The sequence below is a fragment of the Drosophila ananassae genome, chromosome 3L, assembly GCF_017639315.1.
Source record: "Drosophila ananassae strain 14024-0371.13 chromosome 3L, ASM1763931v2, whole genome shotgun sequence".
NCBI lineage: Eukaryota > Metazoa > Arthropoda > Insecta > Diptera > Drosophilidae > Drosophila > Drosophila ananassae.
This window is the reverse complement of record NC_057929.1, coordinates 8,503,962-8,521,717: the sequence shown is the minus strand read 5'-3', so window position 1 is coordinate 8,521,717 and position 17,756 is coordinate 8,503,962. Positions and strand designations below refer to the sequence as shown.

At 42.2% G+C, this 17,756-nt stretch overlaps 2 protein-coding genes across 4 annotated transcripts; one reads left to right on the top strand and one right to left on the bottom strand.

Moving 5' to 3' along the window:
- Positions 1 to 4: 4 nt before the first annotated feature.
- Positions 5 to 8,910, top strand: LOC6494681. 2 transcript variants are annotated; one of them, XM_001959836.4, is made up of 3 exons: positions 5 to 997; positions 5,514 to 5,784; positions 6,274 to 8,910. In XM_001959836.4, exons 1-3 carry the CDS (start codon positions 986 to 988, stop codon positions 7,455 to 7,457), a joined length of 1,467 nt encoding a protein of 488 aa, XP_001959872.2. In that variant the 5' UTR covers positions 5 to 985; the 3' UTR covers positions 7,458 to 8,910. The 2 variants fall into 2 exon arrangements, with proteins under 2 accessions (XP_001959872.2, XP_032306156.1); XM_032450265.2 differs by lacking the exon at positions 5 to 997 and adding an exon at positions 3,371 to 4,038.
- A 4,529-nt stretch (positions 8,911 to 13,439) lies between these two features.
- Positions 13,440 to 17,382, bottom strand: LOC6495929. Of its 2 annotated transcripts, XM_032450448.2 has the most exons (6): positions 17,309 to 17,382; positions 15,895 to 16,878; positions 14,851 to 15,134; positions 14,618 to 14,786; positions 14,331 to 14,517; positions 13,440 to 14,116 (listed from the first exon to the last, which is right to left on the bottom strand). In XM_032450448.2, exons 2-6 carry the CDS (start codon positions 16,424 to 16,426, stop codon positions 13,675 to 13,677), a joined length of 1,614 nt encoding a protein of 537 aa, XP_032306339.1. In that variant the 5' UTR covers positions 16,427 to 16,878; positions 17,309 to 17,382; the 3' UTR covers positions 13,440 to 13,674. The 2 variants fall into 2 exon arrangements, with proteins under 2 accessions (XP_032306339.1, XP_001959871.1); XM_001959835.4 differs by having other exon boundaries at positions 15,895 to 17,371.
- Between the last annotated feature and the right edge of the window lie 374 nt (positions 17,383 to 17,756).

Sequence of the window (17,756 nt, the reverse complement as noted above, 5' to 3'; positions counted from 1 at the left end):
CCATCAGGATGGCACGCCCGATCTCTGGCAACACCGTGTCGGGATTGCAAAGCTTTGGCTCTGTTGTCTGGCAAGTCCGATCCGAAAATAAAAATTGATTTGCATTTTGTTCTTGGCCAAAAATGTTATAAATGTTATGAATTGCCAACGAAAAATGACTTAGTTACCACACCAACTAAACTAAATGGCCAAGTGGTGGAAAGTCGGACAATTAAACAACGGCCGGAAAGTCAAGCGTATGTGAAGAAGTAGGCGTGTGTACTTGCCGAGCAATAGAGCAAAAAAAAAAAACGGAAAAACGGTAAAAAGGATTCAAAGCAAAGCTCAAGCAATAACTTTTTATCAGATAGAAGTAAATAGGAAAAGTAATTAAACGCGAGTGCGGCTAAAATGTGCGAAAATCGCAGCTAAAAAGTGTATGCCAAGAAGGAAAATGTGGCTCCGCCAACGATAACGGTACTCGTACTCCAAACACACACATACCACTACACTGCCAGTAGCGAATCTTGACCACCAGCCGCACCTATAAAAGTGGGCGTAGGTAGAGACAAATTACAAAAAAAGGATAATATGTTTTTAGAGACAGATTAAATAGTTTAAACAAATTCAACCTGGATTAAAATAATACTCAAAGCTTAGAAAATACCAATACACACATACACATTCCCACGCATAGCGAAGGAAATAGCGAAAGGAGGAAACGGAGAGGAAAGGAAAGAAAAGAAAAGGAAGAAGAACGAAGTAGCATCGGCGCGTTGGAGAAATGTGCGGGAAGAGAAAAGTGAAAATAAACGTGTAGTAGAGAATTTTTGAAGCAGACACACACACACACACACACTCACATCCCCCACTCTTTCTCTCGCTTTCTCCCACTCTCTGACACTCGGCTTTTCCCGTTTTCCGCCTACTCACACACACACTCGCTCAAAACACAGACACTCGTATTGTATGCGCGAAAAGCGTGAGCTAGTGAGAACATGTCGTAATGGCCAGAGAGGTAAGTGCAAATGCCAAAAGTGTTAAAAGCGAAGCCGGCAAGTGCGGTTAAACTGTTAATTGCCAGCTCTAGTAATCATTCCGATCTTGAGCGAATAATGTTCATCCATCGAAATCAGCTGATCCCGCCTCATATACTAATTCATTATTCTCCCCCACACATTAACGGTTAACGGCATTCCAAAGACTACAGTAAAGCTTCAGTAAGTCTTAGCTCTTTAGTGGCAGCTCAGTCAGTTCCATGGTTATTTTTGTAGCCTACTTTTGTGGGCTCAGGGCTTTTCTTTCCTTTCGTTTATTATTAAGATTGTTTGATTTGTGTACCTTTTCAGCCAAAAATCTAGTTGAAGCCCCCTTTTTTGTATCAAATTTGTATTAATTTTTAACGACAACCCCCTTTTGTGAGTGTGTGGGGATACCCCGAACACCAGCATCTGCATTCGCATCCGCATCCGCATCAGCATCCTCATCCACGTCCGCTAGAGGAACCTATTAAGCCCGTGGCCCCCATTAGTATCTTTGTGTGCGTGTCCCCCAATCTCGGCGTTGTGCTGTGTGCTGTGTGTGTATGTATGCGTGTGCATGTTTGTGCATGTTTTATGCAGTTCCTTCGTTTCGTTTTTCTTTGCGGGTGAGTGAATAGCTTTGACCCAAATAACTGAGGTAATACTTACGCCCCATAGATGCGCCACTCCCCCAATGCTGCCTGCCCCAAAGCGCCCTCACCCCTCCCGCCTTGGCCCCACGTGCATCATCTGCAACTGTTGTTGTTCTTCTTCCTCTTTGTCCTCGCCCGCACCCGCAACCGCCCCATTGCCCACCATAACGGTATTCTACTCTCCTTGGACAAAAATTGTTGCTTTGTGATGTCGCCAAAATGTTGTTGCAAATTCCCCAAAAGCCAAAAGGAATTCCTTCAAAAGCTGGCCAAATTTCAACAGAGTTTTGAGCTGCAAGTTGCAAGTTGCAAGTTGATCCCCCCTGCATTATTAAGCATAAACAAAACGAAATTATCTCTCTGCTTCTTGCTTAAAACCAACAAAAAAAAAAGATATAAAGTCGGCCAGCAGAAGTTACAGCACTGTTAAGGTTAACATTTTCAGCTGGCAATGCTCTTTACATGGAGAGAGCGGAAAAGATAGTGGGAGAGAGTAGAGGGCAAAGAGAAATAGCTTTCTAGAGAACTGCATCTCGCTCTCTCTCTCTCTCATCATTTCACTTTATCCTTTAGCCCCTTTTATTAAACGACTCTATGAATGTTTAATGTCCTCGGGCTGCAGTTTAAATGTTTCACGGCGCACTGTTAATTAAAAGTTGTGCCCCAAAGCTCTCACTCTAATATTTTTCTAGGGTAAACATAAAAAAAAAAAGACAGAAAACAGCAGGCAGCCGCGTTAATTGATCGGATTTGATTTTTGGTCAATATTTACCAATATAACGGTGCAGGATGTGTGCGAATACTTGTGGAGTGTTTCGAGGGAGAAGGTGCGCGCGCCTTATCGTCCTGATTATATCACATTGATACAAATGTAGGCCAAAGCACGGTTGGCCAGAAAGGGATATTTATTTTTGTAACTTAAGGGAGAGAGTAATATTATAAAAAATAAAATTTTTAAATAAAATGATATTTTAAGTTGTTTTAATTCGTGTGGGATATTGTAGTTAAGACTTAATTACTTACTTATTTTCTAAATTCTCGCCAAGCTTTATGCTGCACTTCTCTCTCCCCCGACTGGCTGCTGCTGCTGCTGCTGTTGCACTTCTCTCCCGTTTAAGCCATGTTAGAGGCATGTTAGAGCCATGTTGGCTGTCTGCAAACACACACCCAGCCCCAATAGGGGAAAAAACTAGCCAGCATCTGCAGCAGCCAGCAGCCAGCATCCAGTTCGCATTGCCAAGCTGCCAGGCACACAGGCAGCCAGGAAGAGCTCTGCTGCCAATTTCATTTAAACAAAAAAAAAATTACAAACAGGGTGTGACTTAAACCAACGCTTTTTTCTATCTTCTAAATAAATAGTGATTCTTCAATTAAAAATCGTTAAAAAAAATAAGGATATGGAAATCTGACAGCTTGGCAGCAACAAACAAATGAAAACGAAACGAAAACTCGGCGGTTTCACGGGCAAAACGGGAGAAGGTGCTGCTGCAGGCGCGTACTATTCGCAGAGTCCGTAAAGTGAAAGTGCGAAGTGCGAAGGTCAACCCGCCCTGACCTGCCCCAAAAAATACGAATACGAATACGAATGCGAATTCAGGAGAGGAGCAGAAGTGGAAGCCAAGAAAACGAAATTTCAGAGCCCATCTGCTCCGCAAAATAAAAAGTGCAAGCCCCAAAAAACCCTTTTTTACACAAAAAGTGTGTGTGTTTTTTTTTTAATTTATTGTGATTTAAAGAACAACTTTTGTATGCACTTGTAGTAACGAATTTTCCCCGAAGGCATTTAACAACAAAACTTTATGAACAATAATAATAGCAATAAGCATTAATTTTTTGAATAACTTTTCGTAAAGTTTGCAAAGTTTATATAACAATTTTCTAAAAAGAAACTTTATATGAGAAAAATTATTAAAAATGAGAAATCCGAACAACGAGCTGGAAGTGTGAGGGAGGACGACCTTGAGCGATAGAGCCCAGAATCGAGAATCACTCACCACCACCACTACCACTACCACTACCACCAGGAGAAGCATCAGCAAGGAGCAAGAAGTCGCGGCCTAAAAGTGGCTGCCAAGGGCGAAACGAGTGCCATCTGCAGCAGCGCCACCATAACCGCCAACAGCAGCAGCGTCAGCAGCTGCAGCAGCGCCACCATGTGGTCCAACGCCCTGTGCACCCTGGGCGTGACGAAGCCGCTCTGCAACTGTCTGAGCATCAGACAAGTGGCAGCCGCAGCTGCGGCGGCGGCCCAGGCCACGCAGGGCGTTGCTGCCTCTGCTGCGGCGGCGGGTGCAGGTGTGGGTGGCGTTGGTGTTGGCGGAGTGGGTGGTGCGGCTATAACAACGGGACCTTCGGCCACCACCAGTGGTGGTCTGTCCGCTCTGGTAATTGTCCCGCTTTCCAAACTCTGATAACTGATAACTGATGACTGATAACAAAGCCAATTGATCAATCTCCCCTCTCACTGCCATAAAAATGATAAGATAAGACTTCAGTCCACACTCTCCGATAATCTGAAGAGCTAACGTGTTGGTTGCCCCTTTTGTTGGCAATTGCTTTGGAAATCGTTTCAAAATTTCATTTTAAACTCATTAATCCTGGCTATTACGATAAGATAGTGTCTATAAACAGTAGGGCCATCAAAATGTGTAGCTTCTAATGATATTTCTATGAGGATCTTAGGGGTATAGCTTCTATTTATAGGCCTTTATGGGCACTCTGCCATCGCAGTATTACCTGCGGCAGCGCACCCCGTTGTCTGTGGCCTCTCTGTTTATAAATTTATTAATTTCTGGATTTTTATTATGCCCTCAACCAGGCCCCACATCGCCCTCCTCTCAGTTCTCAGTTCCACTCCTCTGCCATATGGCGGCGGGGCCCAGGAATACTGACCTATCCCAAAGACAAAAAGCGAGCGCACGAAGTCCCCCCCAAGGAGGAGGAGGAGGAGGGTGCTCGGATCAGGGGGTGGCAGAGAAAAAAAAAACACATAGCGAATGAAATGAAATATTTTTATGAAAAAGTTTTCTGCTTGTTTTCGGTGTGGAGGAATAAGCAAAATGTCAACATGAATTTTTTGTAATTTTTCAAACATTTTATTTTGTGTAAGTAGTAGGATAGGAGAAGAAGGGGGGCGATGGTGGGGATTGGTAGGATAAAGGGGGGGCGGGGGGCCAGGACTAAAAAATAATGAGAGAGAAAGAGAGAGCCAGCCAGCTTCCTTTTCATATTTGTATTTGGCTCGTGTGCTGCACTCGTTACTGGGTCACTGGAGCGCCACACTCATGTCCTTGCAATACATTAAACATTGCAGCATCGTCCTGTGGTGGTGTTCTTCTTCTAGCCACTGTTAGCCAACAGCTGGGAGCACTGTTAGGAGAAAGGCTTTCACTTCCCTACCTACATACCTCCCTCTCCCCCTTCTGGATCTGTCACACTTTTGTTTTCACTTTTCTGTTTGATTTTCTATCTTTTTTTTTACAAGTTTTTAACAAAATATTTTAATAATTTATATTATTTTAATATTAAATTATTAAAAAATATTGTTTATATAACTCTTATTTTTTTTTGATAATTAAGCTTGCATTGTTGGCCTTGACATTTGCGCCCTTATTAATAAGCCCGAGAAGCTCAATTAGCGGGCTGGAGAAATTATGACACATCCCGGGCCTGCTGGTGCTGCCACTGCCACTGCCACACCCACTTGTCACTTTGCCTGCGCAGTGTTTCACACAGGTGTCACGCCCATTTTGAATCCTCCATCTCACATATCACATAACCATGCCTCCTCCTCCATCCCTATAACTAGCAGCTATATAATCCAGCAAAAAAAAAAACTAATCCCTTCCCTTCTTCGCAGGAGTCTCGCGGCAAGAGACCACTGAAAATCTGGGACAGCTGGCGGAATGTGCGCAAGGGCGTCGTAGTTGGGACTTTCGAAGAGCTATTGGTCCGCGGCAAGGACAAGCTGGGGGTTCCTGCTTCAGAACCGGTACGCGTTGTTCTGGAGTGTGATGGAACCCAAATCGAGGATGGCGAATACTTTCGCACCCTGGCCAACAATACGGTCCTCCTCCTGTTGAGGCAGGGCGAGCGCTGGTATCCCACTGGCGTCGACGTCATAAAGGCTGGTACGTATCTGGCTTCTATCTGGTCTTAACTGGATATCACTGATAATGGCTAAAATAAATCGAGGAATTTCAAGGCATTCCAGAAAGAAAAACAAGAAAAATCTGTTTACAAAATCATTTCAATCAGAAATTCCGAAATAAAAACACACTTTTTATTATGTAATTAAATAATTTCCGAAATAAACATTTCTTGTTAATTAAAATGGTTCAAAGACTTTATAAATTTCAATTTTTTAGCCTGAAAATGTATAGTTTCCATAAGTCTTAAAGGATGTAAACAATTTTGAGTGACAAACGGCATTGGAAAAATGTGTTTTCTTTTCAAAATGCGTAGCAAGATATATACTTTTTATATGTATTCGGAAACTATTTTAAGATAAAGCGCAAAAAGCCATTTAAAGATCTTTCGTTAGAGGCCTTTTTTTAGCCATTGTCAGTGTTGAACTTTGAACACAGAAACCTATTTAATAATTTATTCACTTTTTATAGCAATATCAGCTATACCGAAAATCGTCTGCGAGACGATCCATGCACTAGAGCTGCACGATGAGACCCCGTCGTGGAAGATCATGGACAACAAGGGGCGTGTCACGGTCGTTCTGCACTGGGATCAGCGGCAGGGTGGTGGTAGCAGTGGCGGCGGCGGCGGAGGAGGAGGTGGTGGCGTCGGCGGCGGCGGCATGTGCTCCGGTCTGGGCAGCAGCAATGGCCTGCTCTCCTCCGACAAGTACTCGCCCTCGAAGAAGGGCCTCTCCGCACAGAGTTCGCTCGACAACAAGTCCGTGTCCTCGCAGTCCTCCCAGCCGCGCTACGCCAGCCCCCAAATAACGGTGATCAGCGACGACGGACCGGCGAGCATATACCATCCTGGTGGAGTGGTCCTGCCGCCAGGAGTTGTGATACCCGGCGGTAGCCGTCGCCTCTCCAAGCAGGGCAGCTCCTTCGACAGCACCATCGGTGTGGGCGTTGGGGCGGTGCATGTGCATACGCCGGAGTGCGCCCATCACGCCCACACGCCAAGCAGGGCTGGCAGTCCCAGCACCACGGAGTGCGACTTCCACTGCTGTGCCCTGCACGAGGAGGGACGAAAAATAGCCGTGCACAAGAGTGTGGCCACGTCGCCCATCCAGGACGGAAGCACAAGTCCCCAGCCGCAGTCGGCACCTTCGGTTATGGATCCTATGCAGGGCGTCAGCAGCGGAGGCGGCGGCGGCGGTGGAAGCGGAAGCATGCAACGCCGTTCGTCGGGGGCCAAAGGCCATGTTCGTTTCCTGGACATCGCCCCGGAGCGGGATAGTTCCGAGAGCGAGACGGAGAACACTGTAATGGAGGATGACAAGACGACGACGGAGAAGTTTCTGCTATTGATCGACCAGCTGTCGGTGGATCAAAAGCGCCACCTCAGCATCAAGGACATAGGCATCATATTGGAGCGCCTCAACTCGAAGATCCTTGATGTGGAGCGGTTGGATCGGGAGTCCGAGTCGGACGACTGCTACAACTGGACGATAAAGGCGACAATACGCGGCGATGCGCTACGCGAACTGGGCGTCATCTACAATGGCAACTACTATGCCATCTCCGAGCATCCCGGCTATAAGGAGGAGCTGGAGGAGAACGGCGAGGAGGCTGAAGAGGAGGAGGAGGAGGAGGACGAGGAGGACAGAATTTAGAGGGGAGGATGAGAATGAGGAGGGCATTAAGAAGCGCCCCATCGACGAATGCCCCTCGTCGGGCGCCAAGGAAGGTATCAATAAACTAACGCATTTTACAGAAACGAAAAAAACGAACAAAAATCCAAAAAAAAGAAAAGATTTAAAAAGAAAACCACACACACACACACACCATACACACAAATAGGAGTAGCCCAGCAGCTCAACACACCTCACACACACACACACATCCAACCAACACATGCATACATATATACATATATACTTATATAAAATAATTACGAGAATATAATAATGCAAGTCGCACATTGTACAATAGTGAAGTAAGCATAAAAAGTGAATTATAAAAAGGCGAAAGCAAAGCAGCCAAAAAAAAAACACTCACACACACACAACACACTCATCACTCCGACATCCTTACATCCTTACAGCCCCCCCCAAAGAAAGCGCGAAAACAAAATAAAAGCAGTTTTGTAGCATTTAGCAAGAATTCTTATAAACGGGGAGCTCCGTTTAACGAAGGAATGTATGAATATCAGATTCAAATTCAAACTCCCCACTCCCCACACTTGAATATCATAATTCACCACACCCATTTCCGCATCCCGCCATCCGCCATTTGCATTCCGTGATCAGTTGCTTATCCAATCCTTGTGTTGTTATCGTTGTTGTACAATAGATGTTTCGTGTTCCGTTGTGATTGTGTGCCAAAATAGCCTTATTTAGTTGGATAGCCCCCCAAAACACAGACTGCCACTCGAGTCAGGAAATCTAATCTGAACCTAAGCCCAAAGACTATAAGTTGTGAAAGAGATTATAGATAACAGAGACTATAAATTGTTGTTGCCAAAAGCAAAAAAAGATGAAAAGAAAATAAGAGAAACGAAAAAAGATGTCGAGATGTCTCTCGTACTATCCTACGTAGTGAGTTCCTTAGTTTTATTTCTAGTCTCCCAGCCAATAAAAAAAAACAAGTTCCTCAACAGTGAACTGCATTCGAGGTCTATTATTTGTTAAAATTGTTATATATTTTTCCTAAAAACTCCCCGCTAAAAAAAAAAAAAAACAAATTCACCACATTCGCATCCTGCATCAGCATGTAAAACTGCCGTTAATTGTAGTGTTGTCAAACGTTCAACAAATTCGCGCACAATGTTAAATTTAAACACGAAGAATAGAAACAATAAGCAAAAGATGCTGGTAAACGCCTGACGAACAAACTAAATAAAAATTGTATGTGTAGTAGATTTAAACCGCCCCTTTGCATCGTCATCGTACATTGAGTTAGTGAACAATCTTCCCTAGAAAACGAAAAAGGAAAATCAGTAGATCTCTATTAGTAACATCGTAAGATCGCAATCGAAATTGTAATTGCACCCCGTTGTTGCGTGCAAAAGCGAAAACACTGCCAAACAAAAATATATCGCCACCAATGTCCGCATTTGCATTTTCATACCATTGAGTTAGACCTCTATTTCAGGACCTTCAGTGGTTCCATACGGGTAAAAAGCAATAGAGAAACTTGATCAGTAAACGGAGGATTAAAATATTCAGTTTGCCGATTTTCGAAATACTTATCTTTAAAGTTTAGGAGACTGTTTTTAACAAAATTTCAAGATTCGAAGGATTTTAAATGAACTCAACTCTCCTGGCATTCGTAGCGGGTCTACGTTGCTGTTACCAAAAAAAGAAACTCTATTTCCCTAAATCTTCCGGCTCTGCATCAAATCATCAGACACCTCCAGTAGCATAGGGAACCAACCGAATTGGACAAATAACGTCGAGATCAACCACAACTGTCTTCTGCTTAAATAAAATAATGAAAATGGTATAAAAAATTTCAATAAATTTAAATGAAAAGAAGAAAAAAGCAAGAGGCGAAAGTGATTTTTAACACAAAGGCACAAATCTAAGCATTTATGCGAGAAAATTAAATGAAAATCTAGTATGTATAAATGAAAATTGAAATTGATAATTGATTGATAACGATAATAAATGAAAGGTCAGTAAAATGGGAGATCGGATAGGAGCCAAGCGAAGAACGTTAAACGAGTACTCACAATTAGCGAAGCGAAAAACAAATTCATTAGCGTTGTTTTAATTTATTAGTAAGTCGAGAAGAGGCTGGCGACGACCCAGAACACGACGATCGTCGGATATAGTGTGTACTATATAGATACATATATCCAAAAGTGTATATGTATGATTAACGAACGAGCGGAGAGTGAGGAAGGTCGAGGACGAGGGGAGTCAGTCGAGTTACATAGAAGATTACATGGAGATGAGCAAATTACCTATGCGTACTCAACAAGCATTACATAGTTATAAGAGGGGAACTTGCAATATGATGATAACTCAACTTCCATACCGATACAGACTTCTTCAGCTGACTTCCATAATCATAATCATTGTTAACACTTAACTATAGAGGATAACGCTTTAAAAAAAAAAAAACAAGAAAGGAAAAAAGGACATCAGAAATCAGACACGAACACTGTTCTTCGTTCAAAGGCTCATTTAGTTAGGTTATGTTTCATCCCGAATAAGTCCTCCCAAAAATAAATATATATATGTATTTGAGTCCTAGACCAAGACCCGTGTCCCTGCCCCATGCCCCATGCACCTGCCCCCACCCCACTCAGACTCGTCGTCAACACACACTCTCTGTGTAAATGCAATCAGTTAGATTTATAAGATGATTAAGAAGAATTCGATGCGAACGTAAGACCTCCCCCGATTAAAAAGCATTAATTAAGCTACGAAAAACAATTGCAAATAATAATTGATAGAGCGATAGAGCGGTGAGCGTGAGGCAGAGAAGATGAGAAACAAGATCAAGATGCAACATCATGCGTTACATTGTTTTAATATTGCGAATTACGATTCAATTAACATATAACATATACATAAAACATACATAAAACAAAGAGATGGAAAGGAAACAACTGTTTTTATTAATTTTGTTAAACGATAATGAAATCATTAAAATAACTCTAAAAACAATGGAAAGGAAAACAAAGCTATGAGATTAAAACAAACGAGAGATTAAAATTAATAACATATATAAATCGATATATAAATACACACACTCACATACAACCGAAACTTTGAGCAGAAAAAAAAAACAACAAGAAAAAATAAATTCAATTAAAAAACAAAACCAAAAAGAAGTTAAAACAAAAGAAAAAGCTCAAGTCGCGAGGTGTCGTTAAGCTAAAATTAAAACAAAAAAAAAACATTAAAAAAAAATACAAATTTGTTCACAGTGTAAATTGTAACACACAGAGCGAAAAAACGCAGGTAGAAATGACGAGATAAATGGATGTGAGCGAGGAGCTATTATTAAAACATTAAACGATTTAAACAATAAAAAACGGAAAATAAATAAAACAAAAAAATACAAAAATTTAAACCGATTCGAACTGTCTTATATGTATTATTAACCGGAACTGGCCGGATAAACATACCCACTCTCTCTCGAATGTACAGTTGCGAAAAAAAAAATAGCACCACTACATCACACTTCGATTGGGCTTTAAAAAAAATAGTAATAATGTTACCAATTTATTCAAATAAAATTTTTTTATGTAGAATGATATTCTTACTAAACAAAAAAAGAGTTATAGTTACTCAAATTCTTGTTTTAATATTTTTTTTTAATATTTTACTAAAAAAGATCGCAAAAGAAACGAAAATAAAAATAGCACCACTTTCCATCTCTAAAGAATTCACAAAGAAATGGACACATTTCAGCGACTTAAAGCACGTGTTTTACAAATTTGTCTTCAATTTAATTATTTCAATTAAAAAAAAAAATTCAAATGGGTCGTGGAAAACACTGCACGGATGAAAAGCGTGACCTGATCAAAAAGTTGATCAAGGATGGAAAATCCTTTCGAGAAGTGGGTCGACTTGTTGGATGTTCAAATAAAATGATAAGAACGCCATAACCTATAAGAAAAACCAGGAAACATGCGGTAGGAAGCCTTCTATGACCCCTCTAGAGGTCAAAAGGTTGGTTCGCCATAGCAAAAGGGAACCTTTCAAGCCTGCTACAGATCTAAAAAAGGACCTGAATATTGCTGCAACGGATCAAACAGTGCGCACATATCTCAGGCAACATAATCTGAAAGCCTGCAGCCCAAGAAAAGTCCCACTTTTAAATGCCAGGCATATTGCTAACCGTATTAAGTTTGCTAAGGAGCATAAAAATTGGACCCCCCAGCAATGGAGGAATATTTTATGGTCCGATGAGAGCAAGGTGGTCATGTATGGTGGTAAAGGATCCCGATCGTATGTCAGACGTCCGAAGAATTCAGAATACAAGCCCCAGTACACCACAAAGACTATAAAGCATGGAGGATGCAGCGTCATGGTATGGGCGTGCTTTTCATATAATGGAGTAGGTCCTATACACTGGATAAAATCTATAATGGATCAACACGTCTATGTGGATATTTTGCAATCTGTAATGTTACCCTTCGCAGAAGATGATATGCCTCTTATTTGGGTCTTCCAGCAGGATAATGACCCAAAACACACAAGCTAAAAGGCAAAGGAGTGGTTCCTCAACAATGCTGTACAAGTTTTGGAGTGGCCTGCGCAGTCGCCGGATCTAAATCCAATTGAAAATCTGTGGTCCGACGTTAAGAAGGCAGTTGCTGATAGCAAACCAACGACTATCGATTGCCTTTGGGGTCCTGGACTAATATACCCAAAAAACGCTGCCAGGACTTAGTAGATTCAATGCCAAGACGTTGTGCAGCTGTTTTAGCCAACAAAGGATGCGCTACCAAATACTAATCAACGCATATAGATATATTTTTAATATATCAATATTGTTTACTAATGAATCTCTAACGAATTAGTCATTATTAGCATTTAAAATCCATTTTTGAAAAGTGGTGCTATTATTTTTTTCGTTTAATTTTATAGACTTTAATAAATTTTGTTAAATAACTTAAGAACATCTAAAAAACTTATGTTTTTTCGTTAATTTCTATTATCTTGAGGGTCTTCGATTTTGAAAAAAGTATAAATCGATTTCCTAAAGTTAAAAATATGATTATGATGGCAATTGAAAAATTTTGTCTGGTGGTGGTGCTATTTTTTTTTTCACAGCTGTATATGTATGAGAGAATAATCAAATAAGGGGGGGATTCACATCACACATCAACTGCAATGTTTATTAAACATGAACGAACTAAAGGTTGTCTACATTCAACAATAAATTATTGAGCCAAACATTGAACAGTTTATTGCCACGCTCAACTGGAGCTGGTTCATTTCCGATATAGCAACGGTGCGTTTCATAACCATAAACGACACGTGCCCCGAAGGTCGTCATTTCATCGGCCATTGTCTGACATTGAGACTGTGTTTTTTTTATTTTGCAAATTTTTGTTTAGCACATGTATCTAGCACTATGTATGACATAAGATTTCGCGTTTATGGTTTTGAAACGCACAGTTTAGACATATAATCTAGTACAAAGTCAGAGCTTAGGCACGCATTCACAGCAATCGGTATCAATCGGTATAACAGTAAAGCTAATCACTTTGGGGATACGCCCACATAACGACAAAAAATAACAAACGAACGAACGAACGAAAAGTTATTGCCAGCAATCAGTTGAAGCTATAGCGGCTAGAACTGCTTGAGAGCGATAAGGCACTGCACAAATACGTATAGTTTATGTATGTGGTCATTACTCATCTAAAATGTGGGCCTGAGTTGCGAGAACAGCTACAAAGATAATTGAATTAAGTAAGTCACTTATCGAACGCGTGACTAACAGTTAATTGAGCACTTCGATTAGCAGTGGGACGCGCATTTAACCTCACTCAGACTCGGACTCAGACTCAGCCACAGACCAATTTGTCTGTTTATCAAATCAACTGACTACACACTATAGACACTATATACTCTATATACTACGTATTGTCCATAGTTGTGGGCCTATCTGGTGTGCATTGGTGCGGATATGTGGTATTGTCTTTATTCGTTGTTGTCTTATTTAAGTTAACAAGTGCGTCTAAGTATATTAAGTTAGTTGGCTTTTGATTAAGATTAGACTACGGACTATAACTAAGTATGGAGGGTGACGGCGTTCTGGCGACTCTACGGCCGTAACTAGACTGGGCACACGACAAGGAATCGAATGAGCCTCCCTCTCCACAGCAGGAGAGAGATACTGAGAAGGATCTTAAGAGTACTTTTAACCCGGAGTCTGCAGCTTGCTGCTGGATCGCGAGAACAGGACCTTCTTGAGGATATTCGGCTGCCACTTCCTGCTCTCCGATGTCGTTGAGATGTTCGAACTGCTGGCACTTAGTGTCCTCTCCCTTTCCGTGACATGGATCGTGCTGACGGAGTGGGCGTGCCGCAGGGGCTTGCCACTTGAAGTGCTACTGGTATTCTTTGGCGACTTGCCAAAGTTCAGGGTGAACTTTCGCAGGAACTTGTCCTTCTTCTTCGGCTTGTGCTCCGGCAGGGGGGAACTGGTGTCTCCCGAAATGGATACCATGGTGGTATCCGCCTCGGAGGCGGAACTGCAATTGTTATAGTTGGGCATGTCGGTGATGTCTTTGTCGTTGATCTGTATCCGAATGCTGGGTGTGGGGACTCCCTGGGGAGCTGTTTCCTCCAAGGGCGATGGTCTACGGAAGTTTGGAGGTTTTTTTTCAATATTTTTTTGTTATTTAATGGTTAAGTCGATTTAAAGTTTTATCGGAAATGGCTTTTGTTTTTTTGATTCGCATTCTTTAGATAGTAATTTCCTGTTCATTTAAATGCGATTTATTCGAAAAACTTTTATTTAGAATCACTTTTAATCGACCCATCTTAAAAAAAAAAATAAACAAAGTGACTCACGTTTGCACCTGACGCGTTGAATAAATCGAAAACGCATCCAGATCATGCAGGGATCGGGCCAGTTTATCCCAGAAGTTGAAAAGCTTGGAGTCACCGGCATACTTGATGTGTGTGTAGATGCCCAGGGTCTGTGGTATGTGCATGCCTGGGTTGTACAGGATCGGTATGATTTTGCGAGTGTGATTTTCTAAAAATAAAATGAAAAAAAAAAATAGCAAGCAAATAATAAGAAACTTGTTACTTAGTCTAAGGCGTTCATAGGTTGCGATCTGAAAACGGCAACTCACCAATCTGTATCTTCTGGGTGAAGTTCACGAGGTACGTGTTCTCCGGACTCCGGAGAAACTCCTCCGTGAGCACAACGATCAGGTGGTTGCAGCGGGTGGCCATGAAGTGGGAGAGCTGGACGTGCTCGAAGGGGACGCCCATCAGCATATCGCGATGTCGCAGGAAGAGCTACAAGTTGGTCCTCCAGTTAGTTTTCAGTTTCAGATTCAAATTCAATGATGGAAACACTCACCCTGAGATTGTATCTCTCGGATTCTAGATTATTCATTATCTCTGTGGCATGGTCGATGTCCGCCTCGGCGTACAGGACACAGGCATTGTACCGGGGCAGGGGCTTCCCCATTTGGACACACCGCTGGTCCTCGTCGCTCAGGATCTGTACGCTCTGGCCCACTGTAATGCTGTTGCTGTAGTTGTTGTTGGTCTCCAGGCAGTCGGAGGGGGGCGGCGGACAGGCGTCCACCAGCGCCGCCTGTCGCTGCTCTCGTTTCACGTGATACCGCTCGGTGTCCTTCGCTGGGAGACAAGAGTACATATATATATATTATTTACCAACAAATTTTCGCCAACATTCGAAGCTAAATGGAAATTTCGGTCTCAACAAAAAACAAAACAAAATAAATTCTCGAAAATCAAAACAAAATTGTTGATTGTTGGGTTTTGTGTTTTTCTTGAATCAACAAAGAATATATAGTATAGTATTTTAGGATCGTTTATTCGGAATCAAGAATCTGAATTAAACTTTTAAACAGAATTTTTCATTTGTTGTTTTTAGGAAGCTCCCATTAACAAGGTTAAAGGTTTTAGGGAGAAACTGAAACTTGAATAAAAACTTTTCATTCGAATCTTTTTAATTGGAAATATCTGGAATGAACTGGTTATGTTTCGAAAAAACATCAGACATGGAAAGCACTATATATTCCAATTTGACATCTCAGTAATTTCAGATACAAATATACCTAAAAAATATATCTCTTTTATATCTAGTATAGAAATAGTATAGTGATTTAGTATCGAAGTCTTCTGAATAGGTTTCTGAGAGATATAGAGGGATAGTATTTGAGCTAAATGGAATTATAAACAAAAGATATTATCGCTATTGATAGCAAAAAAATGTTTCCTATCTGAGCCTTTTTTTTTGTACCTGAATAATATACAAAAGATACCCCTAATAGGTGTATTAACGTTATCAGGTTAAGAGCTATCTCTCACGTATGTATTTATAGCTTTTGTTGGTTGATATCTTTACGACTCGTTCCAGAGACACACTGCCTACCTAGGTTCTCCTGGATATCATCGCATACGTCCCAGCGATCGATGATACCGAGGAAGTTCTCCAAGTGCCCAACTTTGGCGGTCTGTGGACTCCTCTGACTCCAACTAATCAGCACCAGATCCATGGGATTATTGGCATTCTCATCGACGAAACCCTTCTGCTTCGCCAGCTCCGAGATGCCGCGCCAGTCCCGCTGGTAGCCCTCCTCGGAGCGCAGGACCTTCTTGCGATTGAGCATGCGGGATAGCTGGGTGCGGGTCTCTACGCTTAGTTCTGATAGCGGCGTCTCGTTGAAGTGGCCCATTCCGGTACCGGAATCAAGGGAGCCCCCCATACCGCCGACGCCGCCGATCCCATCCACGGCCACCATGTTCGCGGAGGAGCGATAACGTCGATGACTGACGTCAGTGGCGTGGTAATGGGGATGAGATCGAGGATGGGAATGGGTACTGTGGTAGTGGACAGCGGAGGAGGAATGGGTATGGGAATGGGCAACCGAGTGCTGCTGATGGCATACAAATCGAGGGCGCATTCGCACTTGGCGCTGGCTTTATTGGAATAATTGGTGTTTGTTTGCGATGCGATATTTATCAACTGACGTTTATCAGTCGAGAGCAATAAAAAAGCGATGAAAAAAAAAGAACAATAAAACGGCTGAGAGAAGCGCGTGAGTTTGCTATTGTTTTTTCTGATTTTTTTTTCGCTTTTTTCGCTTTCAGCTGCCTCGCTTTAGGATCGCGCGTGCTGTTGCGGGCGGATGGAACTGGAACTGGTTACGGGCAATGGCTACGGGTTATGGCCACTGCGAAGGGGGGTGGCGGTGGGTGGGTGGACAGAACAACCGAACGCGAAATGTGCCGAGTGGTGACCTCCAGCACCTTGCCGCGTCACCGTCGCGTTGTTGCTTCTTTATATATTTCTTGTTGTTGTTGTTGTTGTTGGTTTTCTGTCTGCTCTGGCGGAGATCAGATCTTCTTGTCTGGCCTGGCGGGTGATTTTTGTTTAAATATTTTTATACACTTCACAGACACACACAAACACACACACATGAGCAGAGAAACACGGTAGCACGAGCACGGGCCAGAGAGCGGGCGGGGAGCTAAACACAAAAATAAATTTTATTAGCGCTTCGAGTGCGTCCGGAGCGGTTTGTTGTTTTCTTTCGACTGGTTCTGTCCGCCGTTTCGTGCTTTTGTTTCTGCTGCCTCGCTGTCTCCACCACCTCCTCCTCCTCCACCGACGCCACCTACTACGTAGCGCTCTTGTTTATTTTGGTTTTGTGGGTGGGGGGTGGTTCGGGCCTGGTCGGAACTATTCGCTCAGCTGCTTCTGTTTGCCTTGCACCCTCTGGAACACTATTTGCACCAGCTAATTGCTAATTAATTGATCTTTTTTCTCCCAATCTTTGTTTTACTTTCTGCGCAACAAATGGATCGCGATTGGCTCACGAGACATCGATAGGCAGCCCCCAAAAACCCACTAAAAAATCCAACTTTCCCCCCAAATTCAAAAGTTGGCTCAAAAAAAGTACAAAAAAACACCCTGACGTTCCCCTTGATAAGAATCATATCTCTCTCTAGCGAATATAACGATCAACAATATCCTAAAGATTAAGTATTTAAGTTCCTAATAGAAAACTTATTTTATTTAATACATTTGATAAGCCCCAATGGACCCATATAACCGGTTCGTACTAACGATACTGGTTCGAACCCGCACTGCTTTCTTTTTTCGTATTATTTGGTATTTTTAGAGCTGCTTTGTCGCCTCGGTACCGAAAGCTAAAAGCTTTTAATAAAAAGCTTTTTTTTAGCCGGGTGTTTAAATTCAATTTTAATCAGTTCATTCTGTTGCTTCACTAA

What these genes read in the sequence shown, in the direction of transcription:
- LOC6495929 (XM_032450448.2), bottom strand. Translation starts at nt 16,426, where the DNA reads ATGCGCCCTCGATTTGTATGCCATCAGCAGCACTCGGTTGCCCATTCC. An exon ending in TGATATCCAGGAGAACCTAG is followed by an intron (nt 15,135 to 15,894) that starts GTAGGCAGTGTG and finishes CTTGTCTCCCAG; the next exon opens with CGAAGGACACCGAGCGGTAT. An exon ending in CACCCAGAAGATACAGATTG is followed by an intron (nt 14,518 to 14,617) that starts GTGAGTTGCCGT and finishes TTTTATTTTTAG; the next exon opens with AAAATCACACTCGCAAAATC.
- LOC6494681 (XM_032450265.2), top strand. Translation starts at nt 3,808, where the DNA reads ATGTGGTCCAACGCCCTGTGCACCCTGGGCGTGACGAAGCCGCTCTGC. An exon ending in GTGGTGGTCTGTCCGCTCTG is followed by an intron (nt 4,039 to 5,513) that starts GTAATTGTCCCG and finishes CCTTCTTCGCAG; the next exon opens with GAGTCTCGCGGCAAGAGACC. An exon ending in CGTCGACGTCATAAAGGCTG is followed by an intron (nt 5,785 to 6,273) that starts GTACGTATCTGG and finishes CACTTTTTATAG; the next exon opens with CAATATCAGCTATACCGAAA.